General features: G+C 42.5%; 1 protein-coding gene across 1 annotated transcript in view; it reads left to right on the forward strand.

Moving 5' to 3' along the window:
• cnksr2a (connector enhancer of kinase suppressor of Ras 2a) overlaps positions 1–16,281 on the forward strand; it is a gene marked incomplete at both ends in the record, with an annotated part of 187,002 nt that overhangs the window by 120,291 nt on the left and 50,430 nt on the right. Inside the window, 3 exons of the mRNA XM_083652157.1 lie at positions 1,275–1,364; positions 8,568–8,782; positions 12,953–13,004. Of these exons, the coding sequence (XP_083508283.1) occupies positions 1,275–1,364; positions 8,568–8,782; positions 12,953–13,004 (357 nt within the window). The remainder of the gene's footprint in view (positions 1–1,274; positions 1,365–8,567; positions 8,783–12,952; positions 13,005–16,281) is intronic.

Genomic DNA, 16,281 nt, shown 5'->3' on the forward strand with positions numbered 1-16,281 from the left:
CCATTAGCTAGCAAGGCAGCAGCAAGTTTGCCTCTAGAAAACAACGAAAAAAAATAAAAATAAAATTTGGTGGGCCAGGGCAAGAAGTGGGTGGGCCTGTGCCTACCCAGGCCCACCCGTAGATACGCCCCTGGTTGATTTATTGAAACGTTAGAAGAACGAAAGAAGTTGAAAGCAGTGATTATAATCAATTAAATCTAATGTTTTTCTGCAAATAGCATCATTGGGAGGTAGATTCTGGCACTCAATATTAGGGGTGGGCAATATATCAAATTTATATCCATATTGTGATTTGAGACTATATGGTCTTAGATGTTGGATGGTAATATGGTGATACAGCATACATGTTGTCTTTCCCTGGTTTTAAAGGCTGCATTACACTAAGTGAAGTATAGGCTAGTGACATTTTAAAGTAGAATGTCATAACTCACTTTTTCATGTATGTAAGTCATGGAAATCCATTGGTCAAAATGTGTATGCACCCTGATAGATGACGCTCTGAGGCCTACCAGTAGGTCACAGCCCAGTGGTTGAGAAACATTAAAATACCTAATTTCCCCTCCAAAATCAGATGGACTCCTCTACAAAATCATCCCAATCATTCTAGAAATATTATTTTCTTTCAAATAGAGCTATTCTGGTAATCTGGTGAAAATCTGTATTTTTTCATATCGCAATATATATCGCATGGGCGGGGAATATCGCAATGTCAATTTTTTCCAATATCGTGTAGCCCTACTCTAGAACCCCCAAACCTGTAGTGTAGAGCCGCAGCACCGTCCTTTGGTGAGTCAGCCAATTGAGATATATGGGCGGGTTTACCCCACTCGCGCACCAGCCGTATAACATTTTGTGGGCGTTCCCACACATGCCGACTGTCTCTATACTGTATAAGTTGTTTTAAAAGTGACTGAGCTTTTTACGCTCTAACAGAGTGATTAGAAACACTTACCTCTGAATCTTGGCAAGAATCCTAATTATCATCAGTATTCAAAGGCTGCCAGGACTCTGAGGAGATTATTAGGTTTTGTGATATTGTGTGTGTGTGTGTGTGTGTGTGTGTGTGTGTGTGTGTGTGTGTGTGTGTGTGTGTGTGTGTGTGTGTTTGCGTGCCTGCCTGCCTGCGTGTGTGTGTGTGTGTGTGCGTGTGTGTGCGTGCCTGCGTGCATGTGTGTGCGTGTCTGTGTGTGTGTGTGCATGTGCGCGCGTGCGTCCGTGTGTGTTCGTATGTGTGTATGTATGTGTGTGTATGTATATACTGTATATACCTGTAGGCAGGCTGAGGCCTATCTCGATGCCTGTGGAGTGCAATTGGGTGGGCGACTATGAAGACCCAACAAAGCTGAACAGAGAAAGCCGCAGAGGTGAGTGTCTGTGTGTGTGTCTGTGTGTGTGTGTGTGTGTGTGTGTGTGTGTGTGTGTGTGTGTGTGTGTGTGTGTGTGAGAGAGAGTGAGTGCGTGTGCTGTTGCTTGTGTGTGTGTGTGTGTGTGTGTGTGTGTGTGTGTGTGTGTGTCCATCACCTCGGCAGCCTGTTAGATTCTGTTAAATGCCTCTGTCTCCCTGCATTATGAAGAGATCAATGCACCTCTCTCTCTCCCTCTCTCTCTTTTCTCCCTCTCTCTGATTAGCATCACAGAGAAAGAAGGGATGAGAAAGGAAGGAAGGAAGGATCCAAAAGGAAAACGCACAAAGGGGAGAGAAAATGAAAGCCAGCAATGAAGAGAGACACTATAAAAGTGAAAGAGGAAAGAAGAGAGACTGGGAGGGGGGAGCTGGAGAGAGAGATAGAGACAGACAGAGAGAGAAGAAGGGGAGAGAGAGAGAGAAAAGACTATTCTCTTTGACCTCCACCTGAATCACTCACACAGTTGCCAAGGCGACGCTGACAGCAGCCCTTCTCCGTGTCTCACTTCCCATTGGCCGCTGCCTAGCAACCAGGGGAGGAGAGGGTGGGCGCAGGCAGGGGAGAGGGGGACCTGAAACCTGAGTTGTCTCCCCGGGTAGAGAGAGGAGAGGAGTTGGTTTGAAAAGCTGGGAGAGACAGTGGTGTAGTCGACGTGATACTCAGGTATAGGAATTGGTTTGAAAAGCTGGGAGAGACTCTCCCAGACTGCTGCGTATACCTGAGTATCACGTAGACTACACCACTGTCTCTCCCAGCTGTTCAAACCAGTACACCTGAATATCACGTACAGTAGACTGCACCACTGAACTCTCCCAGCTTTTCAAACCAGTATACCTGAGTATCACGTAGAGCCCTACGCCAGTCTTTCTCAACCTTTTTCATATTAAGGCGTCCTCATTTAGTCCACATCAGGGCAACAGACCCACCATTTGATGAGATTTTCTCAGACCCAAATCTGAGAATATTTTTATGCCACCACCCGGCGACAGCCGTGGCCAGAGGGATTATGTTTTCGGGTTGTCCGTCCATCCGTCCATACATTTGTACATACGTATGTACGTCCATCCCATGCTTTTTAACACGATATCTCAGGAAAATTTGGCCCAAATATCCACTTGGGACTCTAGGATGAACTTGGTGTTCAAAGGTCAAAGTTCAAGGTCACTGTGACCTCACGTCCATCCATTCCATCAAGGAAGGGGACGAGGCTAGGTCGGGCGTAGAGAGTCGAGGGGTGGGTAGATGGCATGGCTTGGGGGATGTCGTTAGTGGGAGAGGGAGTGGAGTCAAGGAAGGGGGACGGGGCTAGGGAAAAGGGGCCATAGCTACGGATATGTTGTATTTGAGGGGTGGGTTAGTGGAGTCGCTAATGGGATGTGGGTAGTGGAAGGGGCGTGGCCAGTAAGGGGGCGGAGCTAGGCAAAATGGGTCTCTCCCCAGACTCAAATATTATGTTGAATCGCTGCGCTCCGCATACTACACAAGTGAGTCTGTGCCAGTTAACAGCCACTGCTGGTTTTGAAGGCGAGTTGAAAGTGAATGAGTGACAGGTCGTAGCACCGATGAGAGAGCGGTTTGAAAAATGGGCTGCGCCTCCCGTGTCGTCTGATCGCAAAGTCGTTACTGATTGGAGAGGACTGAAGCCATCACTGGCATATGACTGGCCAAGTGAACGGTTCCCTCCCATAACCAGCCCTCTGAGGGAAAGTGTAACAGACCCAGAGAGAGCTCTGCAGCATGCAGTAACGTAGTGTATCAGCGTAAGAACTCTCATGGGTCTGGCGTTGAGACTAGGGATATGGCAGCCGTGGAGAGTCGGGGTTCGAGGGGTGGGTAGAGGGAGTGTCTACTCTAGAGGGATGCTGGTAGTTTAGGGTTAGGAGAAGGACCATTTTCCATGTTGAAAACGATTAGCCATGTTGTTGAGGTACTGCTAAACATTGCCTAAAGTGCCATAAGGCTAAGTGGCCGCACCACTGTGCTGTGGGCATCAAGGTATTTGTGCTTGTATGAGTCTGGACAGACATGGATGTAGACTGCAAATTGACATGTTGACGGAGGCATACAACCATGAGGCGGTTATTTCTAGATATGATTTTGTCCAGAGCAGTGTTGGGCAGTAACGCGTTACTGTAATTAGTTACTTTTTTAGTAACTAAGTAATATGAGGCGTTACAATTTCCAAAACAGTAATTAGATTACAGTTACTAATCCAAGTAACGCATGCGTCACTGCATTACATCATTGCCTGCCAGAATGCAGTGTTTTCTATGTAAAAGAAGAAAAGAAAACATTTTATCCTCACGGACTCAGGTAGACCTGTCGCGCACACATATACATCATCTATGACGTGTATGTGCGCGCGACAGCGTCAGAGCGTGCACGCCGGCTAATTCAAAACAAACCGAAGCATGATGGAGTCAGAAGAAGGAGACGAGCAAGAGAAATATGCGTTCAAAAGCTGGAACATTATTGTCCTTTGTAAACTATGTGCGAGCAGCTTGGCAGATGCTACCTATTTGCACTGTTGACTCGCCCTCATATCGATGCATCATAGAGAAAATAGCCACGAAGAACAATATCGAGCTGCCACACAGAGAAAGATGTTTGCTGGCTACCTCGAGAGAGAATATGCAGGGATGGAGGCTAAATTGAAGGTGACGCTGGGTGAGGTAGCCTTGGGTGTAACAGTTCACTGGATTAACAGATACACTTTGGGTAAGTGTTGTACACTTTGTTACTTCCTAACCTTCTCGTCAAAGCCTTCTGACCGCGTAGTCAGATGGCCCAGGGAATGTTGACAGATCATCATCACTTTTCTTTCAGCAACGAAGCTTGAAACGTTTGCAATGAGTTGTGTTGTTTTATTACCACTCCGACAGTAACAGCATCTTTCTTTACACTCACGTTATCTGTCGGACTCTCTCATTTCACGTCTTTTCCAGTGTGAAGCTAGCCAGTCTTAACACACCACTTCCTATTCTTTCTAACCGAATTTCAAAGTAAAATGCCTTTGGCGTTTCTTTTAACATAAGTTAAGCAAAGCGAAAATAATTAATACAGTGACATGCTAGACATGTAACAACTTAAGTGTAAGGTATTTGGGGTAAAAAAAAGAAGAAGAAGTAACTAGTAACTTAACTAGTAACGTAACTAGTTACTTTTTGAAAAAGTAATCAGTAAAGTAACTTTTATTACTTGTTTAAGGAGTAATCAGTAACTAATTACTTTTCCAGAGTAACTTGCCCAACACTGGTCCAGAGTTCCATGACTATGTATTTTAGGTAGAGAGATAACAGTGAAACTATGATCAAATCAGTCATTCTTCTACATTCAGGGGCGGCTTTAGCTCAGGAGGTAGAGCGGGTCGGCCAGTGACGCAAGGGCTGGCGGTTCGATCCCCGCTCCCTCCCAGCTGCTGTCGCTGTGTCCTTGGGCAAGACACTTAACCCTCCTTGTCTCGTATGATTGGTATGAATGTAGACATGAATGATGGTGGTCGGAGGGGCCGTTGAGCGCCGATGTGTGGCTGCCACGCTTTCGAACCACCTGTACGAATGGTGTGAACGAATAATGATTCTGTGAAGCGCTTTGAGCACTTGGAAAGGCGCTATATAAATCCAATCATTATTATTATTATTATTACATCTCTAATTGTGTTAACTTCCTGTAAATTAAATAATAATTAAATAATAATATATTCCCCAGATTGGCCTCACGAGGACAACATTTTCAAGTCACATATGACTGTTTCTCAACGTGGGGTCCTTGAGGGGGTTCCAGGGGGCCCCCAGCAAATTGATGAATTGTTAAATTTCTCCATTATTTCATTTACAAGAAGTTAACACAATTAGAGAATGCAGAAGAATGACTATTTTGATTATAGTTTAACTAACCCTCTACCTATAATACAGATAGTCGTGGGAATCTGTTCAAAATCATATCTGACAATAACAAATATTCTCAGATTTGGGTCAGAGAGACAAAATGCAGGTCTGTAGCCCTAATGTTCCGTGGCCCTAATGTGGACTAAAGTAGGGCTTCTTGATATGAAAAAGGTTGAGAAATCATTGACGTCTGAGACAGCACTGGGCCAATTTTGATGAGACTTGGAGGGTGCATCTGTACTTACTTTACTTTATTGCCACATCAGCCAGATGCTTGGAGTTTGCTGCAGTGCGTGTGCTCATAAAAAACATCCATCCATACCACAAGAGAACACAACACAACAGACTAAACAAGCCAGCAAACAAACAACAACAAACGTCAACAAAACACTAAAGCAGGGGTGCCAAACTCATTTTAGTTTCACGGGTCACATGGTACCGGGCCAGACAAAGAAAATCCATGCATAATAACCTATAAATAACAACACCTCCAAATGTTTGGTAACACTTTATAATACCACACTATTAAGCATTGGTTCAGTATTTGCTAAATACTTAATTCATCATTTATAAACCATTGTTCATACATTATTAAGCATTTGTAAGTCATTCATAAACACGGTTAGAAATGTTTTATTCCTGATTAATAAGCTAATTTATAATGTATTTTACAATTGTATTTAACCTCCTTTATAAATGCGTCATAAGGCATAGATAGTCCTCACTTTAGATTAGGTCACACGAAATACTTAACTAAGAACTTCTAACTACCTTAACTAACTAACTAACTAACTAACTAACTACCTAAGTACCATATTTACATGGGGCATGCCTATAAGGGTGGCCCTGGCCACACCCTGAAATCGGATTGGCCACCCAATAAAATTAAAAGTAAATTCATACCTGCCATGGCTTTGAAAAATGCTACCTTATCTCGAAAGGGGAGACTTGTTGGTACCCACAGAACCCATTCTCATTCAGATATCTCGAGCTGAGAGGTCAAGGGACACCTTTGAAAGTGGTCATGCCAGTTAAGCCTAAATTTGGAGCATTATTTAGCCCCCTTGTGGACGATAGCATGACTTGGTTGATACCAGTGGTCTTCTATGACAGCCTCTGAAAGACAGTGATGTCAGCCACGTATGCCAGGAGCCCAGCGCCCTCAGGATTTTGGGGTGATTAATCAGATTTCAGGCCACACCCTAGGCATGCCCTATGTAATTAAGGTAGTTAGTAGTTGTTAGTTAAGGTAGTTAGTAGTTGTTAGTTAAGTATTTTGTGTGACCTAATCTAAAGTGAGGACTATCTATGCCTTACGAAGCATTTATAAATTAGATTAAATACAATTGTTAAATACATTATACATTAGCTTATTAATCAGGAATACAATAGCTGTGTTTATGAATTACTTACAAATGCTTAGTATTGTATGAACAATGCTTTATAAATGATGAATTACATGTAAGTATTTACTAATACTTAACTAATGCTTAATAGTCTGTAGTTATTATAAATTGGTACCACATTTTCCAGTTTCTTTTAGTGTAAAGAATTAGGCTGGAGGGTACATTTTAAGAACACATGCAGTTTCACATAATATGGCTATCTCAGCTACCACAGGCCAATCCTATCAAATCTACTGTCAATGTGCAATTCTTCTCTATTCAGGTGTAATGAAAATATTTGACCATTTAGTGATGCATACATAAAACATGAATAGGCTACTTAATATTGTAACTTGCTCATGAAACCTGGTACGATCAATTTTAGCTGTCAAATCCTGAGCTTGAAAAGTTGGATTGAAAGACTTCTCAGTGGGCCGGATTCGATCCTTTGGTGGGCCGGTTCTGGACCCCCCAACCCCCCGGGCCATATGTTTGGCACCCCTGCACTAAAGGGTAGTGGGTAATAAGTAAGAGAGCAAAATATATCTTGTTATTGATTGGCCCAATTAAGGGCTGCCAGCATCATTAACTCATTCACCGCCAATGACGTCTTTGACGTGTTATCAGCAATGGCCTTCCCCGCCAAGGACGTGTTTGACGTGTTTTTGTTTTTATTGGTGCAGCGCCTGCAGCAAACACTTGCCCAGCCTGTCACACAGACACAGGTCCCTGCCTTCAAAGGGTAGCCGACAGCACGCGATCAAACACATACCGCAGCTGTTGTTTTATAAATTGAGCAAGAGGAATAGCAGAGAGCGGGTAACGCTTCCTTGTGCAGACAGGAGAAACGCCATTGTAACGCCGAGCTGGAGTCGCCTTCCTCTGTGCCAGCCAGGAGAAAACGGGAGAAAGTAATCAAGAGATGTGTTTGATCATCGGAGGAATGAGGAAATGATCGATCAGTTTGCGAGGGCGGTGAGGACGTGTTGAATAGCCGAGGGGAAAACGGGAACGATCATAGATATGACAGGGAGACATGGACGAGGACGGTGTACCAGAACAAATCAAAATAAACACAGGAACAGCTAGGCAGCAGCGGGCAGAAGGCACTCACAGCAGCCCGCTGTCCTTCTCAAGAGCTCTTCAGTTGGTTCATGAAATCGCTGGGCTGCTCGCCCTCCAGTGTTGCTCCTGGCCAATCCCAGCGCCACAGGGCGTGGTTATTGCTTATCCTATGTTGGGTTAGAAATCTAAAAGGGGGATCGTGTGTGTGTGTGTGTGTGTGTGTGTGTGTGTGTGTGTGTGTGTCTGTCTGTCTGTCTGTCTGTCTGTCTGTCTGTCGGTGTGTCTGTCTGTCTGTCTGTCTGCACACTCACACCGAGTAAACTGTATTGTTGAATGTAAAAAAAAAGCACTTCATGTGTGTATATATATATATATATATATATTTTTTTTTTGTCATTTGTGTCCTAACGAATAATATTTACATGTCTGATGTCAATACAGTTCAAAATAAAAGAATTGAGAGTGAGTTATGCCTGAGATTGTGCCCTTTTACAAAAATGCTTTTTTCTCCCTGTTCTCTTCCCAGACAGGCTTTTTTGGTGAACATGGGGTGTATAAAAAGGGTTATAAGTAGAGTACAGAACATGCTAAAAGCTAACTTTCTTTTTGGGGGTGAAAGTAGAGACTTAGATCTTCATTTCGAGGTATTGGACATCACTGTAGTCCTAGTACAGAATTTACTGTGGGTCTTGAAAGATGACCAAACATTATGGAAATACTTGGCCTGTGCCAAAAATGCCAGTCAGATATTGGCAGTGAATGAGTTAATGGGGGGGTGGTATGTTTCACTTTTTAATTCTGTTTAATGATTGGCTGTTCCACAGAAGCGTCACTGATGCGCTACGTGGGATTGGCCAGTGGGGAGGAGAGGGCCGGCTCTGACGACTATTCCTCCCACACGGCACGTGCAGGTAAACGGCCCAACGACACGGCCAAGCGTGCCAAGAGGCGGAGCCACCACAGCCAAAGCCCCTCCCACTACGTCCTTCAGACAAATCAAAGGGATTCACCACCGAGAGACCCAGCCTCCATTTACCATGTAAGTCAATACATATTTTTCTTTTCCACAATCTTTTCCACTAGAAGGACTGAGTGCTGTCACTAACTAACTAACTAAAATATTGTAGTTTTCGAAATGGCGCTCAATGACTTTTCCTCAACCCAATTTCTCTACAAGCCTTTCTAGTGTTAAGTTTAGAGAAGTTGTGACCTTTAGGTTGACAGTTAAAACCCCCAGCCTGGCTGGGAACTAACTGTAGTTGCCTAAACAACTACAGTCTAAGTGCCCATGAGCAAGGCATTGAAAACCCAACTGCTCCAATAGAGCTGTTCAGTGGCCAACAATTGAAGCCTGTGGCAGAGCGGGCTGCTTCCTGGTGTGTGTCACGGTGGGTAGATGGTGTGATGTGTGGACCCAAGTGCAGACAACAGCAGGAGGCTGTGTATATTTAATTAAATAACAGGTAACATAAAGACAGGTAACAGGGACAGAACACAGTACACGTGAACTTGATGATGACCAGACAAAGACTGAGAGGGGAACAGGAACCTAAATACACAGAGGGAAGTGATTACACATGGGAAACAGCTGAGTGATTACAAACAAGACACAGACTGGAGACTAACATAGATCTGCTGGACCTAGACAGTGAAACATGAGGAACCTGAGGGGACTTGAGACATAGGGAAAGTCTGACAGTCACAATCGTGACAGTGTGAGTGTGTGAATGTTTGTATCCCTCCCTCCACCGAAACTGCTCTACCAGGCAGGTCGTGGGAATAAGAGCACGTGGTTAGGCAAATTTCCAGGTTAATTAAAATAATAATCTGTGAAATTTGCATGTAAATAAAAATCTATTTTGCTGCTCTTTATCACATATTAATTTCACATATCACACAATAGTGATTCAACCTATACCCACTTCATGAAGGTTTTTACATTTTAACTGGATAGTTAGCGTGAGCAGCGACAGCCGCCATGGCTGAACAGACAAAGAACAGAGCGCCACCTACAGCAACTCAAACTGCATCAACAGAAAATCCAAGCTCTGCCCACGCTATTTGATTGACAGGTGATCTCTGGGAAGTGCAGTGTGGAAATACCACAGCAAGTTAGCGCTGAGCACCAAATATGTTGCCAAAATCCAAGGAGGAACTCAAGGATTAAGGATTAAAGATGCCATTCATTCCACTTGAGATTCTGCAATTCTGCAGTGTCAATATGCTCTCCCTCCAGCAGCTCCCCAAACTGTTGTGGAAAAGGTTAGATGGGGTAGAAATCCTCTTCCTCTCTCATTTGTTTTGATATTGAATCTGACAGACAGGACCAAGGGGATTTTCCCCCCCAACTTTGAAAGCGTCGGCTGTAGTGCATAATACTCTGCATGAATGCTGAGTATTACTTACCCCCTGCCACTTTCATGACATTTGTCTGTCTGTCTGTCTGTCTGTGACCTTATAGATCTTGACAGCATCTCTTGTTGAAACTAAAAATGTCTTTGAGTGCATGCTTGTTTTGCATGCGTGCCTGTGTGTGTGTGTGTGTGTGTGTGTGTGTGTGTGTGTGTGTGTGTGTGTGTGTGTGTGTGTGTGTGGTGTGTGTGGATGCTGCGATGGCAGATGGCGTGTCAGTGGGAGGGGGCGGGCCCATGTCGTCTGTCTTGCTGAGTGCAGGGCTGTGAATGGCTGAGCTCCAGGCGCTGACATGTGTAAAGCTGTGACATCAGAGCTGGTCTGCCATCTGACCTGTGAGGACACGTCAAAGCTGCCAGATGCTGGTGACAACATACACTACCAGTCAAAAGTCTGAATGTACTACATTTTTCATTCTCTTGCAGCCATAGGGTTTAAGCATAAGCCAAAGGCATATGCTTAATTGCTTGAAAAGTGTTTCTTAGATGAATATAGTGAAGTTGATGCCTGCCTGTGTATGAATTTATTTCCAAAGCCTTTGCCTGTCCATCAAAGCAAAGGGCAGCTGTGTCCCCCTGGGGACAAAAAGTGTCCTTTTGCAATTTCTCATAGCTGCCATTTTGAGATTTTTAGTCCCAACGGTCTGAAATTAGGCCCAGGTATTTTTGGGGGCTGTTTTACAAAAGTGAGAAACTCTTCATGATAGAGACACTTCCTGTCACCCTATACTCAAAATACTTACATCTTTACCCCTAAGGAGAAATGTTGTCCTCATTAACTTCCATTCAAAAGTGCTATTTTCTGACCCACAGCCATTTTTCACAAAAGTCATGCATGCTATTTTTTATGCTCTCACCCTGGACCAATACATTGGAATTGTCATTAAAAAAAGGTAGTTGGTGAAAGTGACATGGCCTCAAATCATTTTAATCTTTTCCTATTGGTTTTAATGATACATTTGATGATAAAAGGCAGTTGTTGTTTATTTAGACCTCCAGCCATTAAAAAAAAAAAAAAAAAAAACATGAATTCCCTGATGTTAGGCATCCATCCTGGAGTCAAGGCTTCAAATTTGTAATTTCTAATGTGTTTTAGTATTTTTTTAGTATTTCCCTATGTTTGGCATAGCAATCAATTGCATGCAGTTTACACAGAAATGTATGGGAAATGGATCCCTATGCCAAACATGGGGAAATAGTGGAAAACTGAATTTTACAGTATAAACTACAAATTTGAAGCCTTACTTCCAGGATGAATGCATATCAGGTAAATACCGTAAATTCCGGACTATAAGCCGCGGCTTTTTTCCCGTTTTTTGGGCTTTTTTGGCCCCTGCGGCTTATATAACGGTGCGGCTTATCTATGGATTTTTTCAGAAAAAAAAGCACTCTTTCTAACTATAAATCCACTTCTGTTTTAATTTCCTCTCTTGCCCTCTTTTCACCACACTGTATGACACTGTGTGCACTGTAAAAAAGAAACACAGGTGGTGTTGTGTTATGTTGTTTTGTTGAAATGTTAATAAATGGGAGCTTCCTCAAACAGCCATCTCTTTCCCGACAATCCCCTCTGTGCATGAACCCTTACATATGGTAATTAAACATTAAAACACAATAAAAAAAAAAAAACATTAAAACACCCGCGGCTTATAGTCCGGTGCAGCTTATATATGTAAAAAACAGTCAACTTTGCAGGTGCGGCTTATACACCGGTGCGGCTTATAGTCCGGAATTTACGGTAGTGATTCCGTCCCCCTAAAATCCATGGAAGTCCAAAAATGATACTTTTTGGCTCTAACGGGTAATTAGTGCAGTGAATTAAAAAAACCCTGACATGTTTGGACTTCCCGCCTTTTGGGGGGGGGGGGGGGGGGGCAAATCTCTTTTTTTTCCATTTGTGGGACAGAATTATTTCACTATTGTGCTTTTTTACACTGTAAAAAACTGCTGTATATAAACAAACTGGCATTTGAGGGATTAAAATTCTGAGTAAGAATGAAATGTTGGTACCTATAATGAGGGATGAAGTTACCAATGAGTAAGAAACAATAAAAATAAAATTCACACTTCTCAACCCCAGAGGACAGTTTTTGTCCTCAGGTGGACAGATGCCATATTTTAGTTGGGGCGATGCAAGGAAAATAATCTAAAAGATACGGTAGTTTTGATTTTGTTTAACACTTTTCTGGTCACTGCATACTTCCATTTGTGCTATTTCATAGTTGTGATGTCTTTGCTATTATTCTCAAATCTGGAAAATAGTACGAAAAATGTGGCGTGTCCACACTTTTGACTGGCAGTGTATGTGTTTAGATGTTTATATAGGTACGTCATATTGCGTTTATACCTTTTGTATATTTTCGGTAACCTGTTTATTCCCTGAGGCCATACGGCTCGATTTTCTCACATTTGCCCCCTCGCCCTGACCTCCCATTGGGCCTCCGCCCTCTCTGTTCTATGTTTAGAGGTGTGAGAGTTGCTACAGTCCGCCATGAGGTCGACTTTTCCATCTGCACGCTGTGTGTGTGTGTGCACACGCGCGAGAGAGACAGATAATGATAGAGAGAGAGAGAGATTGCGCTGTTTTTGTTTTCCTGTGCATCCATGTGTGTTCTGCCTCATCTCTCATATCCCAGGATTCTTAGCAGTGAACAAAGGCCACTGATTCATCCTGACAGCCTGCTCTCTCTCATAAACTCTCTCTCCCCCTCTCTCTCTCTCTCTCTCTCTCTCTCTCTCTCTCTCTCTCTCTCTCCCTCTCTGCTTTCCAATCTCTGGTTCTCTGTTTATCTCTCCAGACATACCAGCAGTCGTCCTCCCTGCAGTCAAAGAACAGGAAAAAGAATAAAGGTAAGCAGGAACACGCCAACATTTTGGGGGATTTGCCATCTTCCCGATAGTAAGACGAGAAGATGCCCTTCTCTGCTCTTTGTGTGTAGTAGAAAAATAGCGACCCGCCCCTAGTTAGCTTAGAAAAATTTATGTAGTCAATAGTACTGGCTAACCTACCACTGTTAACGCAAGCAAAAACGTGTAAAAAAACAAAGTGTAAAAGAAAAACGTACCTGGCATAATCCTGGCTCTGAGATGCCAAGTTGACTTGAAGAGACGCCATTTACACCCTCTTTTTAGGTGTAAATGACATCTTACATTTTTGCTCATGTTAACGGGGGTAGGCTAGCCAGTACCATTGACTACCATTGTGCTAAGCTACCTAGTGAGAGGGGCGGGTTGCTATTTTTCTACTACATGCACAGAGAAGACAATGGCATCTTCTTGTCTTACTATCGGGAAGATGACGGCAAATAGGCGAATCTCCCAAAATGTTGGCGTGTACCTTTCAGACCCATGAACACTGGTTATATATATTTTCCATGTACCTCAGAGCGGCTTTTCCTCGCATGCTGACCAATCAGCTGTCACGCAGACACAGGTCTCACCAAAATCCGTGAAATGAGCACGAAGTCTCAAACACAGATTACGTCTTGTGGAAGAATAATAGGTATGAAGGATTGATGTTCGGTTAGGGTTAGAGTTAAGGATAAGCAACTAAAGCAATTTGGTTAAGGTAAGCTTTTACTAATGGTTAACCTTGACAAAAGCTTTAGGGTTAGGGTTAGTAGTACTTTGAGCTAGAGACATGTGTTTTTTCCGAGGGGAGAGTTTTGTTTGGTCGCATAATTGATGCCAATGCGGAAGTACCAAAAACTGCAGTTCCTCGAATGACCACTTGAGGCTGGCTTCAAAAGGGAGTCATTCCCCATCCACCCCCACTTTCTAGACAACTGTACAGAGGGTGAATTTGTATATAACTTACCCATCATGTTGCGTGATCGACAGGTCGTCTGTGCAGCTCGCCGTCCACGGACCAATAGCAGGCGGCTCTGGGAAACCCCCTGTCGTACAAATATGGCTACAAATCTGTCACTTCTGGGTCCAAAATAACCAAGATGGTAGGGGCCAAAATACCAAACTGGAGGCTTCAAAACGGGAGTCGAATTGAGTTGAGTTTGAGTTGAATCATTCTGACTTGCAATACATGATTAAATTAGGCAGAATGTACACTTGAAATAAGACAATAAAAAATACACATACATTATGCATTATTATTAAAACAAACCCCCAACATCAAAAATACACAATCAACGCTATCCAAAACTACAGCCCATTAAAAAGCCTGACACCGCAAGAGATGGGGGAGTTTCTCAGTCTATTTGTTCTGGTTTTTGGCAAAGACAACTGATTGCCTTTGCGCAGAACAGGGCAAGTCCTTTCTTTCTTACTAGGAGGGAGGATGTGGTGGAGCGGGTGGTTAGGCTGGTGCATGTCCTGAATCAGCTTCACAGTGGCCTGTTCTCTTAGTGTCTGCAGATCAGGTAGATGCAAAGAGATGTCCTTGAACCTCGTCATTATTTTTGATTTCACTAGATGTGTGACAACTGGTGCAAGATCATCAGCACATTGCTTTAATAACCAAGGTGGAATACCATCTGGACCACTGGCTTTTCTAGGATTTAGTCTTAGGAGAGATCGTTTAATCTGTCCAATGCTGCATAACTCACCCAAACTGACAGGTTTGGGGAGGGGAAAGCATGCATAATATTTTCAGTCCATGCTTCAGAAAAATACCTGTTCAGGGTCTCTGCAACATGTTGTCAATATTGTCCAGATTAATCACCCCCACAGATGTTTTTCACCCAAGCTCTTTATGGATATAGTCCCACCACTCTTTGGGCTTTGAGGAATGATAGCCAATACTCTGAGGTAGGAGGATGCCCTGAAATGGTTGCCGCTGTTTTGGCTCTTCTGTCTCTTAAAGATCATGCGCAAAGTAGTCAAACATTGGTAGGGTTTGTTTGTTGCCTTGCAAATTGCTTTTTCTATGTGTGTGTGTAAGTAGTCATAAGATATACCGTACTCACTGAAAATTAAATCACTGACAGTAGCAATCTACATCTTCTGAGTTGGAATTGTTTATCATCGTCTCTCCACGTAATCCTTCATGATGGGAAAAAGTATTCTTTTGACTTTTTATCTGCATTTTAACACATCGTGCTCATTTCTCAAAATGTCACTGCCAGCTTTCTGTTTCCTGTTTCAAAAGAGAATAACTCCCGCACACGTCTCCAAATGCAAAAAGTTTATTTAACAGAATAACATTTCGGTCCTAAGACCTTCTTCAGATTCTTCAGATTCTGTTTTTCTGTTTGACATGTATTGTAAATACACAGTGTGTTCGCTAAGTTTGTGGAAGACTTAGGCGGACATATTTGGTGTGTGTGTGTGTGTGTGTGTGTGTGTGTGTGTGTGTGTGTGTGTGTGTGTGTGTGTGTGTGTGTGTGCCAGAGATGGGCAGTATTTGAAATACTTGTATTTGAAATACGTATTTCAACTACTTTTTTGTATTTTGTAATTTGTATTTGGCTGGGCAGAGAAAAATGAGATGTAATTTGTATCAAGATACTTTCAGATCTTGTATTTTGTGTATTTCAAATACATAAAATACATTTTTCTTTTTATTCTCAAATTGACACATGTAAACATTGACACAGGTTTAAACTGTGAAATAAATACACACACACACAAACACACACCCACACACACACACACACACACACACACACGCAGAATTAGTATTATTAGATATTATATTATATATTAGAGAAATTAGTTGTACTAAAAACAACTAAGTGAACTTAACTGAAACCTGATATGAATAAACAGAGAAATTACTTGTACTAAAAAACAACTAACTGGACTGAACTGAAACCTGATTTGAATAGGAGAAATTAGTTGTACTAAAAATAACTAAGTGAACTAAACTGAACTGAAACCTGATATGAAAAGATGGAGAAATAAGGTGTATTGAAAAATAACTAACTGAACTGAAACCTGATGTGAAAAGATGGAGAAATTAGTTGTACTAAAAACAACTAAGTGAACTAAACTGAAACCTGATATGAATAGATGGAGAAATAAGTTGAAAAAACAACTAACTGAACTAAACTGAAACCTGATATGATTCAGAATAGATAGAGAAATAAGTTGTACTGAAAAACAACTAACTGAACTAAACTGAAAGCTGATATGATTCAGAATAGATTGAGAAAGAAGTTGTATTGAAAAA

Source organism: Poromitra crassiceps (assembly GCF_964638095.1).
Source record: "Poromitra crassiceps genome assembly, chromosome: 2".
Classification (NCBI taxonomy): domain Eukaryota; kingdom Metazoa; phylum Chordata; class Actinopteri; order Beryciformes; family Melamphaidae; genus Poromitra; species Poromitra crassiceps.